The sequence below is a fragment of the Panthera pardus genome, unplaced genomic scaffold (genome assembly GCF_024362965.1).
Source record: "Panthera pardus isolate Hobbes unplaced genomic scaffold, ASM2436296v1 HiC_scaffold_2, whole genome shotgun sequence".
NCBI lineage: Eukaryota > Metazoa > Chordata > Mammalia > Carnivora > Felidae > Panthera > Panthera pardus.
The window spans coordinates 144643203-144670991 of record NW_026526765.1 but is presented as its reverse complement, the minus strand read 5'-3'; the positions used below and the strand labels follow the sequence as shown (position 1 = coordinate 144670991).

The 27789-nt window shown below is 40.4% G+C and overlaps 1 protein-coding gene across 1 annotated transcript; it reads right to left on the bottom strand.

The window, feature by feature from the left end:
- Nucleotides 1-260: 260 nt before the first annotated feature.
- FEM1C (fem-1 homolog C) lies at nucleotides 261-27789 on the bottom strand. The gene is made up of 3 exons (XM_019469614.2): nucleotides 27484-27789; nucleotides 25900-26630; nucleotides 261-5006 (listed from the first exon to the last, which is right to left on the bottom strand). The coding sequence occupies exons 2-3, from the start codon at nucleotides 26441-26443 to the stop codon at nucleotides 3697-3699; spliced, it is 1854 nt and encodes a 617-aa protein (XP_019325159.1). The 5' UTR covers nucleotides 26444-26630; nucleotides 27484-27789; the 3' UTR covers nucleotides 261-3696.

Genomic DNA, 27789 nt, shown 5'->3' with positions numbered 1-27789 from the left:
ATACCAAACTCATTAAAATACAAGGCTAAGAGTTAAAAGCAGTCCCTCTCCCATGCACTGAACGTCTTTTCCTATCTTCGTTTCTGTGGTTTTCACCGGAGAAGAAATTAGAACAAACTGTACAAATCCATCCTTGTTTTTTACACAGAAGTATGAACAATAATGTTATCTCTAACAGTTCTGACCATAAATTACCGAGGTGGTATGTTTGGAAACAGAAGTACACTATCAAAGCATCCAGTCTTAAGAGTTAATAAGAATACGCTTGTATTTGGTGCAAATTTAATTTTATTAAACCTTACAATGAATGTTGTGGCATATCATTTTCCATTATGTGACAACTTATCGGCTGGCATCTGAATACAGTACTTCTTCTGAAAAATACGCAATGGGAAGTGACAAAAGGGAGAAACTAGTTGTTTAGTGATATATGAGGGCAAAAAGAAAAAAAAGAAAAGAAAAAAGAGAGAAGAGAAAGGATGATGACCAATTAGTTTCTCTAGGATCTAACTCTAAAATGGTTAAAGTTCCATGCAAGAATGCTGCCGTCGCATTACGCGAAAAAATGGTTATTATCTCATCTGGTTCCCACAATTCTGATAATTACAAGGATTATTTTACCTGTAAAATTCAACCTAAGGTTTCAGCTGGGCAAAATGATTTTGAAGAGCTACTTTTTCACATACAAATTTAAAGAATTTTCCCAAGTCACAGTAGCTGCGGGGTCTCTAAGATATTACACGTTAAGGTAGTCACTTTGTCAGTGAGCAATTGCTTAACTTCAAAGTCGTCATGGGCACCATGTTAGTTTTTGCTGATTTGGGTTTTATGCCCATGTCAGATTTATGGGTAAGAAAATGACTCTTTTTTAAACCTATAATCCACTTGTCTTTATAAAGTAGACTGGTATCTAATAATCTGAGTAAAATGACCATTTCCCTTCCAGGAATGATCAAGAGCGGAACATCGGAAATTCAGCAGGCCTTACAGGGCATTTGTACAGAAATGTCACCAAAACTTATAAACCCCAGCCAACATCACCATGTTACAGTATAGTTTAGTTCGAATCCCACAAGTACAATTAGCTCATCAAGTATTAAAGTACTCATTTGTGGTTAAAAAAAAGGAACATAAATTTAAGTATTTTTTTAATTCAGTCAAGAACGATTGTGAGAATACTTTCAGACAAAGGCCTTAACGGTGTCCAAGGTCACGTTTCTTAACCAACCTCCTCCAGAATGAAATCATGGACCATTCTCAGCTATCAAACTAACGGATTTTTCAAGAGCTCCGAACGGCATTAGATGGCGAACAGAGAACTGTATCCTAAACTGAAATAAGGCATTTCAGTTCTCAAGGCCGAAGAACTGTTCTAAGTGATCAATATTTAGTGGTGGAAAAGGCTATGTCAAGAAATCCCTAGTTCCACTAAAGTTGTATGATTCAAGTTCACCTATAAAGTACAGTGAGGTGTGTGTTACTATACGAGCACGTAAGCCCTCTTATCTCCTCCCAAAAAAGAGGGGAAAATGTTAAATCACTTAAAAATCCAATTGCTCATCATTTACCCCCAAATTACTGAGATCTACTGGTGTAGATTTACTGTACTTACAAAGTTTCCCTTTTTAAAAAAAGTAGCTCATGCATATATAATTCTTATACCACAAGGTCAGAGGCAAATGATTTCAAAATACTGATGTCTGAGAGTTCTAGCATATTTGTCTAAATCATAAATTACTAATACATGTGGCAGCTCAAATATCCCATCAAATTTGTCCGTGGTAAATATGGTTTTAAAATCTCTTCATCGAAAGGCTAGAGAGTGACCATTTATATCCCATTCACCCTTTTCAATGGTGAAATTCAATTCACAACCTAGTAAAGATATCTTAAAAAAAAAAAAAAATTAAACCTCAATTATTTAATCAGAAAGTAAGTCTAATGCTTTTTTAGTTACTACTGTTCATTATGAGTTTTGTACTGAATAAAGATGAAATAAACCTAATGTGATTCTTTGCAGTGATGACTCCTTAAATACCATTACATCAAACCCTCAGAATAAAATGGAAGCAAAAACCCAAGTGATCCAGCTCATTCGACTCACAGGTAAACTTGAGTTTTTCTCCAACAAATGAGGAGCTTTTTTATTCAGAACAATTTCATTAAGACATTTGCAGGGCAAATGTGCCATCATAAATTTCATTCTGAATAACAATAAAGTGCTGAATGAGAATTACCTGAATCTTTTTTTTTTTTTTTTTTTAATACTTTTCACTTATCGTTTCTTAAAAGAGCCCTTTCTGTGTGTGGTGGTGTTAGCAAAGCTGTTCGCAGAAAACAAACGAACAAAAAAAACGACACATAAAAAAAGAAAAGAAAAGCAGAGCAAAGCTAACTTTCAGTAAGGGAATATAGAAAGCACTGCAACCTTTGTGTTTAACTACAGTGACAAATAACTGAGACCAAAGTAATTCATGCAAGGTATCTTTAAAGGTATACTTAGGTTGGAAGAAAGAAAGAATGGACACTCTACTGACCTCTGATAATAGGGCAGTAAATTGCATACTAAAATACCTTAATTATCCTAGATGCCTAGATCTGGCTTGGCAAGCATCATGCCACTGACATGCTTTAGCTCTTTTGGTAACTAAAAGTGATCTGCAGTTCAAGTGCTGAATTATGTCAATGTGACTCATTAAAGCTGTATGATAAACTTTGAGGTTAAATTTAAGCAAATGCTCTACACCTAATCACATCATCAGCACAAGCGGGCCAATGCTGGCGCAGCATGAAAGGTGGGTCGCTTTATAAAGATTCTTCCTTGTACTGCATGATATATTAAGATGACAGACCTAAATTTCAACTGGGTTAATGAGTTAGAATAGATTTGTTTCCCAAATTTAGCACACGATAATTTCAGTGGAGTAGAGAGAGAAACCTCAGAAGTGAAGAAAAAGAGAAAAAAAAAAACAAAGAAACAAAAGAGCTTGAGCTCGGGTAGCTAACCTGTAGCTCTAAAAACTCATGCTACAGAGAGTACCACTTTCATAAAATGAATTTTGTAACGAAACTTAACAGTGTTTTGAGTCGAAGTTGACCAACTGCTGCATAGAAAATGTGCTAACATACAACAGTCAAGTTTAAGCCGGTGCATAGAGAAGATAAAGCACTTATGGTAACTGCAAATGGTTAACAGGTCCGGAGAGGGTGTACGACCTAGCATGGGTCCGTAAGGGGGGAAAAAACTCTGAAGTAGAAATGGTTAGGAAAACAAAGGAAGCGGAAACGGGGAAGAAGCTTGGAGAAGAGAAGGAGGAAGCAGGAAAAAGAAAGATTTTTCGATTGTATAAAATTCACAAACCAGTAAAGTATAAAGACACCACTGAAAAACGGTGAACTCTGTCCCAAACACCCAACAGCAAACAAAACCAGAACAGGTAAGCCTTTGGCAGACAATTTTAGAAATTTGAAGAGGACATTACATTTCTCAATAATTCACCAACAATATATTATATGGTATATTTATATTAAATACTGGGAAACCAATCCTGTCAATCGGATGCTTCTAATGCTTTAGCCAATGAGAGCACGAGGAGATCAAGCTAAGTGAATGCTGGTGTCATCACAACAGTGCTCGTTTATGAAACAACTGTTACCGATTCGTGCTTTGACAGTGCAGAACATACAGTCCGGTCATCATCTATGAAGTGAAACAAAGGTCTCCAGCTTCTCTGGAATGTGCCCTTTGTAATATATTCTATGATTCACTATGACACGAGCAGCGAGACACTGCAGGGTAGTATGGTTTATGGGCTGGATCAAATTTTTAGCTATTTCCTTCTCGTCCAGCAAGTCGCTAGCAGTTTGTTTGTGCAGGTTTGTGGCATCAAAATGTGCACCTGATTTAATAAGGAGATTCATGATGTCTGGATGGTTGTTGAGAGCAGCGATGTGCAGGGGACTGTTGTCGTCGGAGTCTCTGACGTTCACATCAGCACCGCATTCGATCAGTATGGCAGTCACTTGCAGAGATGGGAATTTACAAACAGGGTACCGCCCCACACACGTGGTATTCTTGTCCACGGCCAGATGAAGAGGGCTAAAGTTATTCTTTCCCCTCGGATGCAGCTTCAGAAACCTGTATATCGTCTGCTTTTTGAAATGGTCCTGTTCTAGAGTACAAGGAACTTTTTCTAATAAGCAAATCAAGTGCAAAATAATGGAAAGAGCCTTATTTAACTGTAATGGGTCGGCCGGACACTGAGTTTGTTTGATGGCTCGCTCTATTTCAAGGACACTTTTGCACAGTATGCCCATAAGATCGTCAAATGTAACAGTGGTGCCCAGCAGGCCTTTAGCCCGATCCTGCAGCATAAAAGAGAACAGTTCTGCAAAAGATAACAAGCTGCTGGCGGTCATTGGGCTTAAAGGGTCCAAATTGTTCTGCTGCATATCCAAAGCATACTTCCACAGGTTGATGCATCGTTTGAAGTTTCCAGAGTCCGCATAGACTGCGCCTCTGTATCTAATATAGTAAGAGGTATCGGGATGCGAAGGGCCAAGAATGCGCTCTCTAATCAATAGTGCCTGCATTCTCATCTCATCGGGGTCAGCAATAAGACCTTCTAGTTCCTCTGTACTGTTTACCTCCTTGGCGTAATCGTAAGCCATTATCAGTGTCTGTGGTACTGGCTTGCTAATTATATTAGTCCTATCACTGTACCTCATGTTCATGGCCTTTTTCCAGTATTTCAAGGCCCCAAGCAGATCTCTTTTTTTGTCTACAAATGTAGCTCCCAGAAGCTCCAGAGCATTGATCCGTTCTGTCTTGCTCGTCTGTGCATGGTGAGTCAGAAAATCCACAATATTTGTGTGACCAGTAACACTTGCTGAGAGAAGGGGAGTCATTCCATAACCATCCTTTTCCATCTTGGCACAATACATGAGAAGCATCTTCATGATGTCCAAACTTCCAGATTCCGCGCAATCGTGCAATGCAGTATTACCTTAAGGAGAGGAAAGAAAGAGATTTTGAGGGACCAGGGTACAATGGAACACATGAGGAACCTAAAGAGAAGCAGGCAGTCCCAGGCCGCCCTTTGTGGGACATTAATTTGACTACACATGAGAAAAAATTATCCCGGCACCTAAAACTAGTGTCTGACACACAGCGGAAGTTAAATAAACACTTGTTAAGTTTGGTTACTATATGACCAAATTAGGCATGAAAGGATCATCCAAATCACCAAATGAAATTCAAAATTAATCCATGGCCTCTTGGGTTTTTAAATAATGTTTTCAAGTGCATATTCTTTGACTCAAAAGTGATGAAATGAAATTAACCAGCTATTCAACTCTGCAGTCACTTAACTTTCTGGGTCAGCTTCCACATTTAAAAACAAGAAATTGAATCCATGATATCTAAGATCCTCTAGTTTGATTCTAATAGTAGTCAGAAATTATGTCTTTCAATATTTGATTGTCAAATGGGGAGGTAAGCTGTCTTAGTCAAAATCCTCGGTGACAAAGTACTTTCCTCAGCTCCCATAAGAAAAACAAGTCCACTAAAATCTGAAAAAAATATGTGGGTGGTTCGATATGAAGTTTAAAAGAGACATCTGAAGTGTCCTTTTGTAATGGATTACTTCCCATGGTAATTTAATTTTTTAAACATTTTTTTCAGATGTACTAAATGTTCTGATGCGGTCTTGTTCTTCCCACACGTGGATTAAAACGGACAACAGGCACATGTCATAAAAGCCTGTACGCAACGTATTAAGACAATACAACCACCGAAGTATTTCAGTTGCCCGAGTTCAATGCCAAACATTTTACCAGTTATCATAACAAAAATTATCACACAGACCTTTGGTATTTCTACATGGTGTTTGCAAAAAATCTCAACAGTGAGTCATTTGAGGCACATGTGCAGAAAAGAGTTAACATAGCTGGCAGAGACTGGTTATCCTCAGAAAGAACTAGCTGCTTGCTAAGGGACAGCCCTCAGCTGACACCTGAGAACTCGTCTGGTGAAGAGTTCAGAAAACTCTCCTTAAATGATAAGGGTGGCTTCCTGTTTGTATTGATAATATAGTTTATGCTGAATACCTGCTTTCCTTCTGAGAGCCTGGAATTTGGGGTATTTCCGCAAAGGGTGCCTATGTGACTAGCCTCCAAGAAAACCCCTGGGCTCTGAGTCTCTAATGGGGTTCCCTGGGCAGAAAACTGCTGTGTGTGACCTTTTACGACAAGGAGAAAGCGAAAAAAGCCTGCAAAGATTCCTCTCGACCCCACCTGTGTCTCCCCCCTTAGGATCCAGCTGCACACCCTTCATTACGTCACCGCAATACATCTTAGCCATGATTACAATGGTATGCTGACTCACCTCCAGACATGGGGGGATGCTGACACAGCAGGTGTACTAAACACTGGTTTAAACTTGAATACTTCACATAACAAATCTATTAACTAAAATTCCAAAAAGCAAGTTATGACACATTAGGACTTTAATCTTTCCACAGGCTTATCCTGTTTATTCTTCCATGATACCTACAGGAATTACATGATTATCTGCATATATTTATTCTGACTCAAGATTTCAAAGGTCCACAACGGAATGGTGTCTGATGGCATGTGTATATAACCAAGCACTCAGAGAGCCCAGAGCTTCTGAGTACTAATGTTCATTTGTTCAAAATAATTTCCATTAAAAAACACAGCTACTACTAAATGTATTTTTAAAACTTTTAAAATTAAAAATCCCTAATAGTACTTTTTCCCTCTAAAAAAGAGACAATATAAGGGAAATATAAGGTTTCAATGGCATTCTTCTCCATTCAGAGTCATATAAAATCAAGAATAAGAATGCAAGAGGGGCACCAGGTGGCTTAGTCAGTTAAGCATCCGACTCTTGGTTTAGGCTCAGGTCATGGTCTCTCGGTTTCATGAGTTCGGGTGCTGTGTTGGGCTCCCTGTGGACAGCCCACAGCCTGCTTAGGATTCTCTGTCTCCCTCTCTCTCTGCCCCTCCCCTACTCGTGCCATATGTGTCTCTCTCAAAATAAATAAACTTAAAAAAAAAAAAAACAACACAAGAGAAGTCATTTTCTTTTTTTTTTTGTCTGAATTGACTTAGAATTTTACTGTGTTCTTTTAAAACATATTGACATATTCTTGATCAGAATTTTAGATTGTGAGAAGTCATTTTCTTAATTAACTGAATTGCTGTACTGAAATACACCATAGACTGAAAAAGATGACTTTTAAAAATAAAAAACATACAGAAGAGTTTCGCATCTAGTAATGGCAGAGTATGATCAATCTTCCCGGTAAGAACTAGAAAAGCTGAAAAATTTATTTTTAAAAATCTGTTTGATTTAGCAAAGAGCTAAAAAGTGGACAACATCCGGGAGCAGAAAGAAAATTAGAGAAGTCCAGGATTTGGGGAAGCTTCCCCCAGTGGCCTCTACCAATTCTGGAAGCAGCAGCTAGTAAAAAACTGAGTGGAGCTTCTGACAACTTGGCAGAGCCAGGGGAGAAAACCAGAGTCCAGAACCCACTAAGAAGGGAACTTTGAACTGCTCCCTGCACCCCCTCCCTCCCCCCTCACCGTACACTCTGAGTCATAGCTCTGAAGGGCTGCACCCTAGCAGTTAAGGCAAACTGCAAACAAACCAGGTACTGGAGGAACCTAAATCCAATTTAAGATCGTGTTGATACTGAATTAAGGAAAGTCGGGATTGCTAGTTAAACTAGTCAAAAGCCAGAAGCAAATACAAATAGTAATTAGAGAAGATATTGTCTATTTGCTATAGCTCAAATTATTTTTTTATACTCTTTATATATAATGTTAAGTATCCAATCAAAGGAACTGCAACACAAAACCAAGACAAATAAGAGCTGATAGGCCCAACAGAAGATCCAGATAATATAGTTATCAGACACAGACCTCAGAATAATAATTATGCTTAGCAAAGTATGAGAGATTAAAAAACATTTCTGAGAATTAGAAAAGTGGAAACTACAAAAAAGGAACAAAACGGATGTTCTAGAACTGAAAACCTCAGTGGGTGGCTTTAAAAGCAGATTACATACAGCTGAAGAGAGACTGAGGGACTGGACAGTAAGTGAGGTGAAAATAGACAGAAAGCAGCATGGAGGGGACAGGCTGGCAAAGCAGGGACAGTGAGAGACGATGTCAGAGGGTTAACAACCTGAAAGCCAGAATTCTAGAGGAAGAAAATGGGCCCAAAGCAATACTTAAACAGCTAAAGTCTGAGAATTTCCTGAAGCTGATGAAGTACTAACCACAAATTTAGGAAGTTTTACAAATACCAAGACAGAGAAATACAAAGAATATCACCTCCAGGCTCACTACAGCAAAACTGCCCAGTGCGAAGGCAAAGAGAGAAACGTTACAACCAGAGCACAGGTGGAAACCACCTGCAAAAGAGCCGCTAGGCTGAGAGCCAAGCCCTCCTGGGGAATAGGAACTTGGGAGTCAACAGAATGGTATCTTAAAAGCACTGAAGGAAGGGAAGCGCCAACTCGAATTTTACACCCACACCAAGAATAAATGTGAAATGAAGCACTGGTTCAGGCAAGAACGAAAAGAGAAAAACCAAGGTACTTATGACCAGCAGACCTAAATACTACGGGGTGTTCTCTCTAGGCAAAACAAAGATGAGCCGCATGGAAGGATCGAGATATGGACAGAAGCATCAATAAAAGGGATAAATACATTAAGAAATAGAGACTTTGGAAAGAACAGTGCTTTGTAGGGCTTGAAATGCATACAGAGCAATGAAACGCTTCACAGCAACAGCATAAAAGGAGGGTAAGTGGAATTCAACTATTCTAAACATGTTTGCAAGGCTCGGACAGAGGTAAAATCAGAAATTTATGTTATTCCTTGAATAGACACATTTCTAAAGAAGGCATCAAGATGGCTAACAGACACATGAAAAAAAGCTGAACATCACTCATCATCAGAGAAATACAAATCAAAACCACACTGAGATACCACGTCACATCTGTGAGAATGGCTAGTATCAAAAAGACAAGAAATAACAAGCTTTGGTGAAGAAAAGGAACTCTCGTGGACTGTTTGGTGGGAATGTAAATTGGTGCAGCCACTGTGGAAAACAGGATGGAAGTTCCTCAAAAAATTAAAAACAGAACTACCCTACCGCCCAGCAATTGCACTACTAGGTATTTATCCAAGGGATACAGGTGTAATGTTTCAAAGGGGCACATGCACCCCCATGTTTATAGCAGCACTACTGACAATAGCCAAAGCATGGGAGGAGCCCAAGTCCATCGACTGATGAATGGATAAAAATGCAATATATATATATTCAATCGAGTTATTACTTAGCAATCATGAAGAATGAAATCTTGCCATTTGCAGCTACGTGGATGGAACTAGAGGGTATTATGCTAAGCGAAATTAGCCAGAGAAAGACAAATAGCATAGGACTTCACTCATATGTGGAATTTAAGATACAAAACAGATGAACATAAGGGAAAGAGAAGCAAAAATAATATAAATACAGGGAGGAGGACAAAACAGAAGAGACTCTTAAATATAGAGAACAAACTAAGGTTTGCTGGAGGGGTTGTGGGGGGGCCCATGAGCTAAATGGGCAAGGGGCATTAAGGAGGACACTTGTTGGGATGAACACTGGGTGTTACACGTTAATGGATGAATCACTGGATTCTACTCCTGAAATCATTATTGCACAATGTGCTAACCAACCTGGATGTAAATTTGAAAAATGAAAAAAGAAATAAATAAAATAAAAAAGAAATTTATGTTATTCCTTTGGTAAGTCAAGGTAGTACAGTAATCCATAAAATAACAGTGGATATGCAGCATGTCATTATTATGTAGTCTCTAATATAGAGAAAGAAAATGAAATAAGAAAAAAAGAATTCAGACAAAAAAATGAGAAACAAAGAACGCAAACCAGATAGGACAAATAAAAATCAGAAAATAGAGATTAAAATCCAAATATGTTAGTAATTACATTAAAAGCAAGCAAACGAAATGTTCCCATTAAAAGACATAAAATGTCAGACTGAAAATACAAATACATAAAACTCAACTACATGCTGCTTACAGGAGACACAACCTTCAATACAAGGGCAGAAAAAGGCTAAAGAGGAAAAAAAGGGAAAAAAATTTATACCCTATGCAAAAAGTAACTATAAGGAAGCTGTGTGATATTAAAATACAGGACTGGGGTGCCTGCTCAGTCAGTTAAGCAGCCGACTTTGGCTCAGGTTGTGATCTCGCGGTTCACTGAGTTCGAGCCCTGCATCAGGTTCTGTGCTGAAAGCTCAGAGCCTGGAGCTTGCTTCTGAATCTGTGACTCCCTCTCTCTCTGCCCTTCTACCACTCACACTCTCTCAAAAAATAAATAAATGTTAAAAAAATAAATAAAATAAAAGGACTAAGCAGATGCTAACTAAGCAGACGTTAAGGCAAAAAGCATGGCTAATTAGAGATAAAGGGAAATATTTTATAAGGATATAAAATTCAAAACAACATAAAGATACTGTAATTCTAAATTTCTTTTGACTTAAGAACATAGGTTGAATTATATAGAGCAAAGAATCAACAGAATTCCAAGGAGAATCGGGCAAATGCACAATCGGGCAAGTACACCTGAACACACTTCTCAGTACAGAAGACCAAAACCAGTAAGGATATAGAAGATTTTGAACACAATTAACAAACATGATTTAACGGACATACATAAATGAACACTGGACTCAACACCTGTAGAATACCATTTTCTTCCAAGGATATAGGGAAGAATAGAAACATCAACCACATTCTGGCCATAAAGAGAGTCACACAGAAATGTCAAGGGACTGATATCCCTGATTATGTTCTAAGTTCACAATGCAAGTTAGATATCAAACACACACACACACACACACACACACACCCCAACACCAACAAAACGCTAGAAAAATCTCCATATATTTGAAATTTTAAATATATACTTCTAAATAACCTATAGGTCAAGGAAGAAATCCCAATGGAAAAACTGAAAATATTTGTAACTGGATGAGAACAAAAACCTTAAGTAATTGATCTGGTGGGGTATGGCTGAAATTGTGCTCAAAGATACATGTTAGAAAAGAAGAAAGGCTTTAAAAAGATGGCCACACTTCCATCTCAAGAAAGTAAAGGAGAAAAACAGTAAATTAAACCCAGAGAAAGCAGAAGCAAATAATAAAAAGCAGACATCAGAGAAGAAAACAGTATCCATACGGCAGCACAGCATTTTTTATTTTCCTAAATGTTATGTATCAACTGTTGCCCCTTTGTCATCTTACATCTATAACTATGCAGGCAGAGAAAACACTTATTTTACAAATAGAAAACAGAGACATTAGTAATAGAACACACACCCATGCCTCCCAATCACCACCGTAGTGCTCTGCTCATTCCTGGGGTCATATTTTAAATGCTAGTCGTCCTCAAATCTGATGAGTAAGTTTTATCTAATACAAGCCAAACCTCCTAATGAAACTCCACTGATCATGTTACTTTCCAACTCAACACCCTTCATGCTTCCTCTAAAGAAACAGCTGAAAATCTTTAAGATGGCTTGAAGAATCCCACAGCACTGATTCTCAAGGCACTATCTGTGCAGGGTGGGAGGACAACAAGGAAGAAATCCATAGTTTTAGAAAAAACATGTGAAGCAAAGCTGAATCTTGGTTAGTGGTAACACACGTAAGACACACTATGAGGAACGGATTTTACCCTACCCTACTTCTCCAGCCTCATTTATCAGCACGTCCAATACGAATGCTGCACTGTGAATCTTGCCAGGAGCTGGCAAACTTCTTCTATAAAGGGCTCGACAGTTATTTTTAGGTTTTGCAAGCTGTAAGGTCTCTGTTGTAGCCACTCGACTCTGCCATGTCAAGAAGTATCCAGGGACCATACGTTACATGAATGGGGACGGCTGGTTTCCAACAAAACTGTACTTATGGGCACTGAAATATGACTTTCATGGCATTGTCATGAGTCATAAAATATTCTTCTTCATTAAATTTGTTTCCAACCATTAAAAGGTAAAACACCTTAGCTCTCAGGCAGTGCAAAAACAGGAGGTGGGCAGGATTTGACCCCCGGCCATAGTTGGTCAACACTCTCATTCAAAAGACATTATCAATCATTCACATGGCAGAGACCCCACTTCTGCTTCCTGTCACTCTGTCCTAAGTGTCCCTCCCAGCACGAGGGACAATCCCACTCGTGTCCACGCCTCGGCTTTTCATTTCCCTGTAATACACTCTTCTTTACCATTTTAAGTTCTTGTCCTTCAAGTTTCAACAGAAACTTCAGCTGCCCAAAGAGGCCATCTTGTTTATACCACATCGATTTGTCATTTTGAGAATGCCTAGTGAATAAATGTATCACTTATCCTGGTAGATAACCCTACTACATGGGCTATTATAATATTATGTCATATCTTCTAATAGTACAATATTACTGCCACACAAACCAGTTTTCTTACCTTAACAGTCTATTCCTAAAGTATACAGACCCCATGTAATATTTCCTTTGTATCCCAGCTAGCAGTTACCACACTGCTAAGGCTAAGGTAAGATTCTTAAATTTTTGAAAAATGTTTATTTATTGGGGTTCCTGGGTGGCTCAGTTGTTAAGCATCCAACTTTGGCTCAGGTCACCATCTCGCAGTTGGTGGGTTCAAGCCCTGCGTCAAGCTCTGTGATGACAGCTCAGAGCCTGGAGCCTGCTTCAGATTGTATGTCTCCTTCTCTCTCTACCCCTCCCCCGCTCACACTCTATCCCTCTCTCTTAAAAATAAACGAACATTTAAAAAATATTTATTATTTATTTTGGGATAGAGAGTGCACAAGTCGGGGAAAGGGAAGGGAGGAAGGAGGGAAGGAGGGAAGGGGGGAAGGGGGGAAGGGGGGAAGGGGGGAAGGGGGGAAGGGGGGAAGGGGGGAAGGGGGGAAGGGGGGAAGGGAGGAAGGGGGAGAGGGGGAGAGGATCTTAAGCAACTCCACACTCAGCGTGGAGCCCAACACAGGGCTCGATCCCATGACCCTGGGGCCATGACCTGAGCCAGAATTAAGAGTTGAACGTTTAACTGAGCCACCCAGGCGCCCCAAAGATTCTTAAATTTTTAATAGCTGGTATCACAAAAAGTGATTCAAACTTAGGATAAAGTAAGCTTAAAAAGTAAAACCTCAAGAGAGAAATCTTAATTACTCTAACAAATTATGTATATGACCACCACAGCTTCATGTCCTAAAAGCCCTGAAAAAATGTTTCTGAATTATAGTCTAGACCTTGACTCAAAAGTTTAGAAAAGGGAGGCAAAAAAAAAAAAAAAAGCGTAATTTTAAAGCAACTATAATTTTTGTCTGAAGTCTCCAAGTCTTTCTACATAGATGTTTTGATAAAGTTCTAATCAGTCTATTTACAACTGTTTCCTGCTTTTCTCCTACATCTGTCATTTTGTCACGATGGGCTACCGGTAGGTACATGGTCCACATGAACTCCATGGATACTACGCAATCATTATTAATGGCTCTATGGTGAGTTCAAGCAAGGAGGCATGAACCAAGTTAACACAAACACCTCCCGTCAATGGATGTCTGCAGAGCTTCAGGATTTTCACTATTACAATTAGTGCCTAAAAGCCTGTAAGGACAGATAACAGACCAGTGACTGCCAGGGGCCAGATTGAGAGGGGCTAACTGCAAAGGGGCATGAAGGAACCCTTGTTCTACCTTTACTATACTGGTGGGCAAGCTACAGTGTATGTGTATCAAAACTTACGGAACTATTTGCTAAAAAAGATGAGTTTTATTGTATAAAATTATACCTCGATAACTAAATGACAAAAAAAGTAATGTCTAATTTAAAATAGAATCACAAATGTGTGAAAGCTTAAAATACATCTTTAATTCATTCCAAAGTAATTAGACAATCTTTTAAAAGTTCTACTTTTATAGGAGGCGCCTGGGTGGCTCAGTTGGTTAAGCGTCTGACTTCGGCTCAGGATATGATCTCACGGTTTGTGGGTTCGAGCCTCAGGTCAGGCTCTGTGCTGACAGCTCACAGCCTGGAGCCTGCTTCAGATTCTGTCTCTCTCTCTCTCTCTCTCTCTCTCAAAAATAAACATTAAAAAAAAAAAAACTTTTTTTTTAATAAAATAAAATAAAAGTTCCACTTTTATAGTATTCTTTCTGGTACTAGAATGAATTTTCGAATTTTAATTTATATTACTTCTATACCTAGATACACAGAGCATCTTCCCATGTCTGTTCACAAACTTTATTGTCTTTTATGACAAGTCTATTTACGTTCCAGTTTCTGGGACTATTAGTCTGACTTTCTCTATGCATTTTATAAAATGTTGATCAGTTATCTGCTATATTTATGGTATATACCTTGCTCTATTGTTTCGTTCGAGAGACATGCTTTCAGTATTAAACGCAAGGTCTTGTGAGAAATATCTAACAAGTTGAATTTAAAAATCAAGTTAACTATGTCCTGATGACTAACCTCTGCTAAATTATACGTCAAAGACCAATAAAATTGTATTTAATTTTTGCTAGGTTTATTAATGACTTAAACTCTGGGTGGTATAACATCATGTGCCAGGCACTACTAAATATTCAACTGAAGCATTTTCCCTGGGTTATGTGCCTCTTAAAAATGTTTCCAGGGACATCTGGATGGCTCAGTCGATTACACATCTGATCTTGATTTCAGCTTCGGTCATGATCTCACGGTTTGTGAGTTCAAGCCCTGAGTCGAGCTCCATGCTGACAGTGTGCAGTATGCAGCCTGCTTGGGAATTCTCTCTCCCCCCCGCCCCATTCATGCACACATGCTCTCTCTCAAAAATAAACTTAAAAAAAAAATGCTTCCATAATACACAAGATTCGCGATCTCTACCTCATAAGGTCTTAATTTTGTGTCCTCAGAGTAAGAAAGCCAATTAAAAATAGAACACAAGGTTCAAAAATAAATACTAATATTACCAGGCACCTTAGATGAAATTAGGGATATTTAGCATTGAAATTTAATTTACCTTTAACTAAAGAAAAAGAAAGAAAGAATATAAACATTGTATTATATAATTCTCAATGCCTGACTCAGAACATGTTCATTTGAAGAAAAAATAAAACTTGACACTGAATTCATTATGGAAAATGCTTATGATTTCTCAAAAGGCATGTCTGTTAAAAGGCCATTTCTTAAAAATCAAGCTAATGGTCCAAGTGTTAATTCAGTTAAAGTATTTATGCAGAAAGTTAACACGGTATGATCTTAAATATATTACTTTTCAACCCTATAACCGAACATAGAAACAGTGCGAAGAATCTGGAAGAATAAAAGGTAGCCCTACTCGTTGAGAGGCTTCTGGGATGGACACTAAGGGAAGGAGACGGAGGTGCGCACGCTTGGTCACCAAAGGGAGGTGGGCTCGGGGGATGGGTGAAATAGGTGATGGAGACTGAGGGGCACACTTGCCGTGAGGCGCACCGGGACGGGGTAATGTGTGGAAGCGCTGAATCACTATGTTGTACACCCGACACTAACGTAACACTGTATGTTAGCTATACTGGAATTAAAATAAAAACTTAATAAAACAAAAAACAAACAATAATCATGGCAGTATTTCTCAAGAAGACCTTTCTGCAAGCGCCAATCTTGGCTGCTGTTAATTCTAGAGACCTGTAATCTTGTGATAGCAGGCACATGAGACTACACTCCACTGTGCCTACCGAAGGGGTCAAGATTTTCCTAAAATAAGTAATCCAAAAACAAACTAGTATTTTGAGTAATAACTAGTTGGAGCCCTAACAGTTCCCTGGCTCCACACCAGATGTTTTGGGCTTGACTAAACAATAAATAAGTGATTGTCTGCATGAGATTGTTACCAATCAACTAACGACTTAAATCATACAAGAACTTCAACACAGAATTTATAACTATCTCCATTTGAATAAGATTACTTAGGGTCTCCAGGATCAGAATTAAGTCAGTTCCTAAACCACTCCCAATTTCTATTTTTATTGAAACAAAAATGTTCTCGTAAGGGCTATACAATGTTTTACAAATACAAAATGTCTACTATAAACTGCTTTTTCTCACAATATCAATTCAAGAGATTTTGCTGTTTTGTAAAGTTCTCACACAGTTCAAGTTTTGTGTGTGTGTGTTTTAGTCAAATAAAGTTGTGCTTCTCAAGCTTTAATGTGCACAATCACCACAGGATCGCAGTAAAATGCAGATTCTGATTCAGGTGATCCAGGGTGGATCTAAGTGATGCCTACGCTGCTGGTCTTTGCTACTATGAGCGCCAGGGAAACAGAGGAGGAATCTTATTTTCAAAACAGAAGAGAAATCTTATTTTCCTGTTTGTCATATTGGTGTCTGCCATTAAACTAACACATCTAATAATGGTATCGAGAAATACAAAGAGAAGGGGCACCTTGGTGGCTCAGACGGTTAAGCATCCAACTCTTGATTTCAGATCAGGTCATGATCTCACGGTTGATAGGTTCAAGCCCTGTGATGGGTTCTGCACTGGCAGCACAGAGCCTGCTTGAGATTCTCTCTTTCCTTCTCTCTCTACACCTCCCACACTGTGCTCTCTCTCAAAATAAATAAACATTAAAAAATAAAAAGGGGGGGGTTCCTGGGTGGCTTAGTCGGTTCAGCATCCGACTTCAGCTCAAGTGATGATTTCACAGTTCACAAGTTCGACCTCCGCATCGGGCTCTGTGCTGACAGTTCGGAGCCTGAAGCCTGCTTCACGTTCTGTCTGCCTCTCTCTCTGCCCCTCCCCCACTCGCACTTGGTCTCTGTCTCTCAAAAATAAATAAACATTAAAAAAAAAAGACACATGAAGAGAAGTTGAAAAGGAGGGTTAGGTCACAGCCCTATTTCACACCACACAGAAAAACGAATATCTCCACTCCACCTTATGCGTGAATGAGAAAATTCTATGCCACAGCAGGAAAAGGGTGTGTTCTATGACTAGATCACACCATTTGACCCTCAGAAACTTTCCTTTGTAATAAAGGATATCAGTAAACCCTGCAGTGTATTCTTAACAATTTTCTAGTTTAAGTCAAATCTAAGTGATCTACAAGGTGAATATTTAAGAAATCAGTTTGTAAAATAAAATCCAAATTGCTGTGAATAATACCTATCAGAAGAGTGAAAACACCAACGTAAACTGGTACAGCCACTGTGGAAACAAAAACACTAATTCGAAAAGATACATAAACCCCTATGTTTATGGCAGCACTGTTTACAACAGCCAAGATATGGAAACAACCTGAGCGTCCATCGACAGATAAACAGATAAAGACAACATGGTGTGTGTGCGTGTGCATCTGTGTGTACACACACACACACACACAATGGAGTAATATTCAACTACAAAAAAGAATGAAATCTTGCCATCTGTGACAACATGGATGGGACAAAAGGGATGGTAAGTGAAATAAGTGAGACAGCAAAAGACACAGATCATATGATTTCACTTGTACGTGGAATCTAAAAAACAAAATGAACAAACCAAAACAGCAACTCATAAACATAGGTGGTTTCCAGAGGGAGGGTGCAAGGGGGGATGGGCAAGATAGCTAAGGGGGATTAATAGGTACAAACTTCCAGTTATCAAATAAGTAAGTCATGGGGATACAGAGTACAGCACAGGGAATACAGCCGATAATACTGTAGTAACATGGCGTGGTGACAGATGGTAACCACACTCACTATGATGAACACTGCGTACGTTATTACTCAAATCACTATGTTGTACACCTGAAACAAATACAATGTTCTGTCAACTATACTTCAATAAAAAGAAAGGAAGGAAGGAAAAAGGAATGGGAGGGAGAGACATTTTATAATCACTTCAGTTTTTACAAAAAAAAAAAAATTAAGTCTGTTATACGTACTCATTTCACTTGTTCCTCTTATTTTAATGGTATACCTGACTCCCTTTCTGTTACTCTTAACTTCTCTCATTTTCTTTAAAAAATTAAATTTACTTAGAAAAATAACAAAGTGATGGGGCACCTGGGTGGCTTAGTCAGTTAAGCATCGACTTCGGCTCAGGTCATGATCTCACATCACAGTCTGTGAGTTCGAGCCCCGCGTCAGGCTCTGTGCCGACAGCTCAGAGCCTGGAGCCTGTTTCGGATTCTGTGTCTCCCTCTCTCTTTGACCCTCCCCCGTTCATGCTCTGTCTCTCTCTGTCTCAAAAAAATAAATAAACGTTAAAAAAGTTTAAAAAAAAAGAAAAAGAACAAAGTGAAAAAACAACCTACCGAATAGGAGAAAATATTTGCAAATCAAATATCTGATAAAAGACTTGCGTTCATAATACATAAATTACTCTTACAACTCAGTAATGATAACCCAATTTTAAAACGCGCAAAGAGACACCTGTCCAAAGAAGATAAACAAATGGCCAATAAGCACATGAAAAGCACACAATGGTGAACATCATCACATGAAATCAAAATCAAAATCACAATGAGATACCAGTTCACACCCACTGAGATGGCTATTCCCCCCTCCAAAAGAAAAAATAGTAGTAACAAACGTTGGAGAGGGTGTGGACAACTGGAACTCTCCTACGCTGTAGACAGGAATGTAAAACGGTACAGCCACTTGGACAATAGTTTAGCTGTTCCTTAAAAGGTTAACAGAGAGTTGCCATGTGACCCAGCAATTCCACTCCTCCATATATGCCTAAGAGAAATGAAAGCACACATCCACACAAAAACTTGTACATGAATATTCTTATCAGCATTCTTATCCTAATAGCTAAAAAGTAGAACCAATTCAAATGCCCATTAACTGATAAATGGAGAAATGTGGTCTATCTACACAAGGGATTATCCAGCAATAAAAAGAACATGCTACAAAATGGACAAGCCTTGAAAACAATATGCTAAGGGAAAGAAGCAAATCACAAAAGACCACATATTAGGACTCCATTTATATGAAATGTCCGTAGCAGGCCTATGTCCCTAGAGGACAGAAAGATTAGTGACTGCCTAAGGTTTCTGCACTTGGGGTGGGAGAGGAGAAGGGATGCAGTGAGTATGACTGGATATGGGTTTTGGCAGGTGGGGGATGAAAAGGTAGTTGTGGTGATGACCACACAACTCTGTGAATACACACTGATTCACACACTTAAATGGGCGAACAGTACGTCTCAAAGCTGTCTTAAGATCAAAGTACTTGTGTTTTTGGTAAAAACTTTTGACTTTCAGAAACAGCAATTAAAGGGTCTCTAACTGTAACAGACTTACTGGAAATGCACAAGAACAATTCTCACCGCTGCTCTTTAGCCTACCGTGCCTGCCATCCACTCTTCTTCAGTTCTGTGGCTGGGACCGTGAGAGGCTCACTTGCAAAGGAGGGGAGGGGGCCTGCGATTCAGCTGCAGAACAAGGCTGATTCCAGGTATTTCATTCCTGGAATAACTAAATGGTATGTGTTAAGGGAAGAGGTAAGAAGGGGTAGAGAGAAACACTTCAGGGTATCTAAGGGACACTAGAAAGTTCCTCTGCTCAGGATGTTTCCCTTCCCCATGTTTATGCTAACACCAGAGATACCTGAGAACGGGAGTTTGAAGGAAAAAAAAAAAAAAAGGAATCAAAACAGAATCAAGGACAAACTGTGCCAAGGTTACCATGTGCCCTCCCTTCATTAATCCTGTGTATAAGGCGCTGAGTTCGAAGCATATGGAAATTTAACGACACAGGTCCTTGAGCTTCCAACAAAGTTCAATGCTAAAAACATCTGCATCCAGAAGTAAGATGAATTCTTATGACTGAAAGGGAATCAGAAGTGCCTAGGAGACGGGTCTTGACATCACGTGCAATTTCAAGGCTAAGACGACCTGAGCTTAGGAATCCAGACTAAAAGCAATCAACGGTAGTGTAATGTGATGAAAATTACACAATGTCAGTTGATGAAAACATCAACATTACAATTGAGACTCATTCAAACTCCCTTTCCTGGCCATTCTTCCTAATGGTGGGGGACAAAAGGAAGAGACATGTCTTCCTCAGATTTGCACCCACATGGCTTCTTTACCTGGGCCGGTCCCCACCTCTATCTTCCATCACATACCTTCCTAATGTCTCAGGAGCATACGTCTCTAGAATGCCAGAGGCTTCCTGAATTTTGTTTTAAACACTTTTTAATCTAGGGAAATCTGATAAAGACAGACTTGGTGACAGTCCCACTTGTACCCAAAGGTCAAGAAGTAAAACTTAACCTCAGCCTTAAGCTCAATTCGCTGCCAATAGCCCTAAAAGGGCAGTAGTGTTCAGGATCTACTTATTTTCTCCAACTTCGGCTCACTTGTGAGGATTCACAGTTCAAAATCCAATCTCCAGGCGCAGAGGAACACGATGGCTATCTCCCCACTGGGCTCCATCTACACATTTTTCTGCAGCTTCGCTTCTCCAAGGAGGATATCAAGTCTCCCTGGAGATACAGAGACGTACGCTCAGGGACACAAGAGGGCAAGAACGAACGTGGAACCACTCAAGGGAGCAACTTGATGCTCTGGGATTCGAATGTGAATGAATTCAACTAGTAAGTTGTTGTTTTTCATTATTATGAAATCAGAATGAACACAGAAACGCCACAAAACAGAATGAAATTTGATGTCCCTCTCTTCACCTCTTCTCTGGAAGTAGGTGTGTTGAGGTGAACCTATAGCTGAGAATATTCAAAGTCAAGAAAGAAAATAGAACTACTTCCAACAGTCTCAGAAAGTCCTGAAGTACAGGGAAACAAACTACCTAGGTGACAAGGAGTATCCTCTTGGTCCTTTACCTTAATATCAACAGTTCTTAATTTACGGGGCAGATTTTCTTATCTAAAATAATTTTGCAGCTACAGTGGGTGAAAAAAAAAAACAAGAAAAAAACAGTAAGATTTCTTTTTTCAGATTTTCTTGACTGAAATACACCTAGACCCCAAAATGCCTATCCTATGGGACAGAACTAATATAATATGCCTAGGGTTTGCTTTAAACTACTGCAGAAAACAAAGGAGAGGAGAAAGAAATCCCCTGGAGTCCCACCTGTACTGTTCTTTTTTCACAATTACGGTCTTCATTTCTCATTTCATGTCTCCATGTGTGTATTTATTTCCATAGTGAAAGAAAAACACAACAGTCCCTGCCAACAAGGAGCGTATAATCCTTTTTCTCTTACATCCAGCACAGTCATTCAACAAACTCATTTACCAAATACCCACTACAGGCCAGGCTCTCTTTCTAACACATGGATACAAACACCAGCCGCAAACTTTCACTGCCTTACCTCTACATAAAGAATAAAATCAAACTCCTTTATCTAGACTTCACTCTAGCCCTGAGCGCCCTTTGGTCCAAATATGCCTTTTCCAATTCTTGGACCCTCCAAGCAGATCTCTCAATGTGCCCTTCCTCACACCATAAAACTGTACCAAATGCATTCTAGAGATATGAACCCCAACAATCCTTTCAAGGCCCAGTTCGGCATCTCCATGAAGATCACATTCTTCTAAAATCCACCAGCGTGGACTTATACTAATCCGTTAGCAGTTGGCAAATGTGACGTCCTGTGTCTTCTCAGAGCCTCCCACAATGTCCAGCACAATGCCTTGCCTACAGAAAACTCAGTGATTCTCTTATTACCAATTAACCTACTTACCTTGGGTATTTAAAAAGATTAAGCCATGCATGAGGATAGCATGAGGATCCTGCTAGGACCAGTGTCCCCAGTCCCGACTCAGAGAAGCTCTTCTGCTCTGTAGCATTCCAATCACTTTCAGCTGCTCAATTCCCCAGTCGAATCAGGGTGTAAAAGCAGAACTGAAGGGCGCACCTAACTGTACTACAGACCCTATTCTGAACTGAACAACGAGAACATAAAAAAAAAAAGGAAAAACAAAGCAAGCCAAAGATGACCATAACCGTGAAGGGCTGAAATGTGATCACTCTGACACGGGCTTGTTCAATCACTTCTGATTTGTGGTCTACGGCTCTACATGGCAACCCACTCTCCTGTTTCAAACATCAAATGCTGTGTTAAAATGGAGAAGTATTTCTAAATATTTCAAAGTTTTTCTCCTTTCTGAATGCCAGGGGAAAAGAAAGAACCCACTGTCTCCAGAGGTAACGAGTTGGTTGCGAATAGAATATTACCATGTATCGAATAGAAGACAGCGTGACTGCAAAAAAACAATGGAATACAATGGAACGTAGAGGTCATGTGCTTTTTGCATTTAGGCAGACGAAGCATAATCTGCCAGTGTCTTCTTTCTTCAGAACCATTTCCAACAGTGAACACACACAATTTCCTAAGAAATTATTCTATTTTATCCCTAGTCTCACCAGTCTTTTCCACTTTTTGGACAGGAGGAAAAATGGGGGGAGGGGGGCAGAATCCTTTCTTGATGTTCTATCGCATAGATCCTTCTCCAATGTTCCCCCTTAGATTCAACCGGTTCCTGCTTTTTTATTATGCATTAATCCATAAAACAATCTAGAGTCAATAAGAGAATGATTATCAAGGAATGGAAGCTTCAGGATCAGAGTGGGGGAGGGTACATATATACTTTAATCAGCCCCCAATTTTCATTAAGAATCGCTGTCAAGGGGTGCGTGGGTGGCTCGACAGATTAAGCATCTGACTTGGTTTCGGCTCAGGTCACAATCTCAGTTTCATGAGTTCAAGCCCCGCATTGGGCTCCATGCTGACAGTGCAGAGTCTGCTTGAGATTCTCTCTCTCCCCCTCTCTCTCTCTCTCTCTGACCCTCCCCCACTTATGCCATTTCACCCTCTCTCTCTCTCTCTCAAAATAAATAAGTAAACTTAAAAAAAAAAATCACTGTTGAAATTAAAAGACACCATGACAGGTAAAAGCAATGTACACAAAGTGATACATGTTATATATATTTTTAAAATACTATATTTGTATGTATATGTGTGTGTGTATATATACATATATGTGTACATATACATATATATGTATATGTACACATATATGTATATATACATGCATATATATATGTATATGTACACGTATATGTGTATATATACATGTATATACACATACATACATATATATATGTATAAAGGAGGCTATCTGAAAATAATTTTTGGTACAAAATTATTTTCTCATGGTAAGTGTAATTTTTTGTAAAAGCCACAAGTGGTAGATACTGATACAGCAGGAAAAAACAACTCTAGAATTAGATCATTTGACCAAAAGAGGCAGCATACATGTCCTCACATGCAAAGCTATGTGATGATGGTGATAAAAGGAAACTTCTTCCGAAAGAGCAAAGGTAATCGAGGGAGATACCACTCACAGTTTACTAGGGGAAAATGCTCACACAAATGTGATCTGCTTAGGGCACAGGTGTCTCACACATTCTGTCTCCAGAAGTAGACAAAGAACCTCTGAAAACCATAAGGGAAACAGTACCAGGACTCATCTCTCCAATGACCTAAGGGTTTAAAACAATTTTACTTAAATATGTAAGTTTAACAATCTGTGTATTATTAGGCTAATGAATAAAAAACCCAAAGGAAAGAAACAACAAATCCAACAAGCCTAAACAAGCAGCCATACCTTTTGTTTTTGATGTTTATTTATTTTATTTATGGGGGGGGGGGGGGGGTAACACAAAATCAGAAGCAGACTCCAGGCTCTGAGCTGTGGGGCTCAAACTCACAGTTGAGACCATGACCTGAATAGAAGTCAGGTGGCCCAACCAACTGAGCCACCCAGGCACCCCAAGCAGCCATACCTTTTAACCCTCTCTCAGCTACTTACGATTTCAAAGCATTTCCCATGGTAACCTGGTCACGTAAGCAGTAACTGTCCTCTTAAAACAGGCTTTCTTTAAAAGAATGAGTGTTGAAAACAAACAAAAATGTCATGCTGTCATTTGAGCCAACAACCCACCTCAAAGACAAGCAAGAACAAATGAAAAAATGTGTAAGAAAGAATGTCTACAGGAACATTTTTTATCCTACTGAAAAGACAGAAGCAAGATAACCCTCCATTAGGAGAGTATGCAGCTACTGAAATTAAAAGGCTGTAATTAGTGGCATTACAGATATTATTTATTAAGCTAAAAAAAGGGTTACAGAAGAAGAGCATATATAATAAAATTACATACATGTATCTGTATGATAAATTCAGAAATATTTTTCGAAAGGATTGTCTATAAGTGGAATTTTGTGAGATTTTTATATTTTCTCTGACAAAAAAAATTTACAGAAAATCAGTGAGCCTGCCTTTTTTAAAAAGATCATACTAATTTCAGTGAATTATGTCCAATAACTATGTAGTGTCCCTTAATTGTGTGGTGTAGGCTCTCCAAAAGGCAATCAGAGGCTCCCACAATGATAAATGCACCTTTTGATTCGGCAATTCCATTTATAAGTATTTATAATACAGCTATTCTCACACAGTGTGCAAAGCCACACTTTTGTTTAAGAATATTCACAGAAGCTCTGCTTATATTGGATGTGACCTAACTGTCCATCAACAGGGCCTAGATAAATTATGTATATTGATACAATGAAATACTGTGTAGCCATGAAACAGAATGAGGCAGCTCTGTGTGCTGGAGCTGAATGACGTCCAAGATAATTTAAGGTTTAAAAACAACAACAACAACAAAATAATATGCATCAACTAACAGAAGGGAAAGAGGGAGGAAGAGACATAGACAAGTATACTGTCATCGCACAGACTATCTCTAGAACACACAAAAACAGGGAGAGTGCTTATAAACAGAGGCTGCAGGGGGCTGGAGGTCTAGAAATCAGACTTCTTTCTCATTGTAAACACTGGAAATCAATTTGAATTGTTTGAATTTTTCGTTCCATGTATGTAGGCTCCTTTTAAGTTTTAATAGTTTTTTTAAAATTGGGCTGTGAATCACTTTGCTATTGTATAAACAAACATGCTGAAGGGGGAAAAAAAGGTTCCAAGCATCAAAATACGCTATCAAAACAGTTGTCTTTGAGAGTTTAGGGAAAAAAAAAAAAAAAGCTTCGCAACTATCATTTGCTGCTTTAGGTTTATTACATCCCTGAAAATTACACACAGTTGTGAACCTGAGCCCTTCTTTTCCACAAAGGTGTTGACACTGTTGCTAGCCAACAAATCCACGCCTTGTTTTGTGCTCAGTTTTGTAGCATATTTTAAAATCTGTTTTCTCTCTCGCTATATTTAATACATGCTCACGTGAAAGGGTTTTCTATTGGCCACACAATAAATTAAGAGAAGAAGGGGACAGATTTTCTTTTTCCACTGACATTAATCCTTCCAGGTCAGTGTGGCCTGGCCTTCCCTGACAAAATAACAAATGAAATGCCTACCCAAGACACAAGACAATGAGTCACTAAATATAGTAGTTTCTACTACACCCCCGTTCTTTAAAAAACAAAAACAGAAAACAAAACAATCTAGGCTAAAAAAAAATATGTTACCTTGAAGTATATTCTCAAGTAGACTGAACACAAGCCTAAAGGCTCAGGTCAACTGTCACTAACATCCCCTGTAAGTCTGGGGAACCCAGGAATTGGAGAGTACTCCAAATAAGAGATGGAAAATGCTACTTAACACAGCGACTGAGGGCTTGTTATCACACTCATTCAGCGTATTCTCAAACATCAGAGAAACAACCAACAAGGTTATGCTGGAAGGGACACCTAGCCGGAACAGGTCTGCCAATGTGGGCTGACTCAACGCCCACTGTTTACAGTGATGCAGCCAGATTCCTGAAAACGATGGTAAACACTTAAAACACAGAAACGAAGAGGCTGCACTCACCTTTGACACTTTTTCTATTAACGTCTGCCCCCTTTTCGAGTAAATACTGCGCAATCTCTTTGTGTCCTTTGTAACAGGAAATCATCAGGCACGTATGCCCGTGGCGGTTTGATACTTCCAAATCGGCTTTGTGTTCCACAAGGTACTTTACTATTTCCAAATGGCCATCGAAACAGGCGGCTCGGAGAGGGGTTGAATTGGTCAAAGTGGTGTTGTTGACGGACGCTCCATGATTTAACAAAGACTGAACCACCTTCAGATGTCCCGCGGCAGAGGCGGCCCACAACGGCGGGGCCCCCTCTATGGTTTCGCCATCAAAATTGACGGAGCCCCCGACCTCTATGCAGGCACTGCACTGCTCTAGGAGGAATTCCACCATATCAAGGTGCCCGTACCTGGCGGCCATCAGGAGTGGCGTGGCCCCATTCGTTTTTTCAGAGATCAAGGAGGAAACCTCCTCTTTGGATTTGCTGGCCAACAACTTGGTGAGAAGCCGGAGTTTGCCATCCCGAGCTGCGTTAAACACTGCGGTCTTTAGATCCATTTATGTCCGGTTGAGTTGGCTGCGCTTTTTTTATCCTTCAAAGCAAAGCCCCAGCCTAACTCTACGGACACAGGCAAGAGTTACAGGAACCAAAGTTCAGTGTTAATCACGGCACTCCAAACGGATATAAAACCACGGAGAGTGTGTTCTGTCTTGCCTTCCAACATCTGAAAACCAGAGCACCAAACTAGGAAAAGGAAGGAAAAAAAAGGGGGGGGGGAGGATTTGTGAGTTTTCCATAGGTAAAGGCAAAAACACTGTTTAGGTTTTCTTAATTTCTACTCTTAGGGGGAGGGAGGGGGCCGGATAGTCCCATACTTAAGGGACAACTCAAGCCACCAAAACACGGTGGGAAAGACTACAAAAAGGTTACACACAGACCAAAATGTTTTGGTTTGGTGGGAGGCAGTTTCTTTTCTATATACGGTAAACTGAAACACTACAGGCGACCGGGTTTTCTCGCCTCCAGAGCAGCCCAGCATTGTTCTAGTTTTTGCTTTGCACACGCCCAGGAGAGTGCACCCGAAAGCGGCGAGGGACGCGGGTTCAGAAATGTTTCTCTTCCTCACATCTGCAGAGGGGAGCGAGCCAAGGGCGCGAGACTGAAGGCCTCGCTATGGCCAGAATGGGTTTCGAGAAGGAACAAAAAGGTCGGCCACGACAAACCGCGGCCAGCCAACGCCAAAGCCCTCGCCCGACAAGGTTCGCTTTCCTTTAAAACTACTCGAAGCTCTCAGGAAATCCGGCCGCCTTCTAACTTCGCCCGCCCCATTTTGATCCCCACCCCCCCCACCCCGCAAGGGATCGCAGGTTCCCCCAGACCCCGTGCCCCTCCGTAACCTTCACCGCCACCTTCCCCGGACCCCGGCCGCCCCTTCCCCGAGCGACCACGACCCTCGCCCGCCGGGCCGCCGAAGCTGGGGGCCTCCGGCCCGCCGCCCGCTGCCGGGGGCGCCCTCCTTCCCCTTCCCGCCCAGGCCTCCCCGCGGGCGCCTCAGGCCGCAGCCCGGGCTCCGGCAGGCCCCCGCCGCCACCACTACCTGCCCGGGGGCTGGTCCTCCCCACCGCCGCTGGCCGCTCGGGCTCGGGCCGCCCCCCTTAAATTGAAACCGTTGTCCGCGCCGCCGCCCGGGCCGGCCTGCTCCGCCTGCAGCCGCACAGCTACTCCATGCCCCGCGCCCCACAGGAATGAATCCGGCCGCGCCGTTCGCCCCGCCCCGCCACGCCGAGCCGCCTCCCGCCCTCCCTGGCTGCGCGGGCTACAGCAGCTGCAGCGGATGCCGCGGCGGATGGTGTAATGGGCTGCGGGCCGGGGGCCGGACGAGCCTGAGCCAGGTTTCACATCA

Bases quoted from the DNA above. Each gene is read 5' to 3' on its own strand.
- FEM1C (XM_019469614.2), bottom strand. From the start codon at position 26,443: ATGGATCTAAAGACCGCAGTGTTTAACGCAGCTCGGGATGGCAAACTC. The intron at 5,007-25,899 runs GTGAGTGCAGCC...CCTCTCCTTAAG, and splicing joins TAATAGAAAAAGTGTCAAAG to GTAATACTGCATTGCACGAT.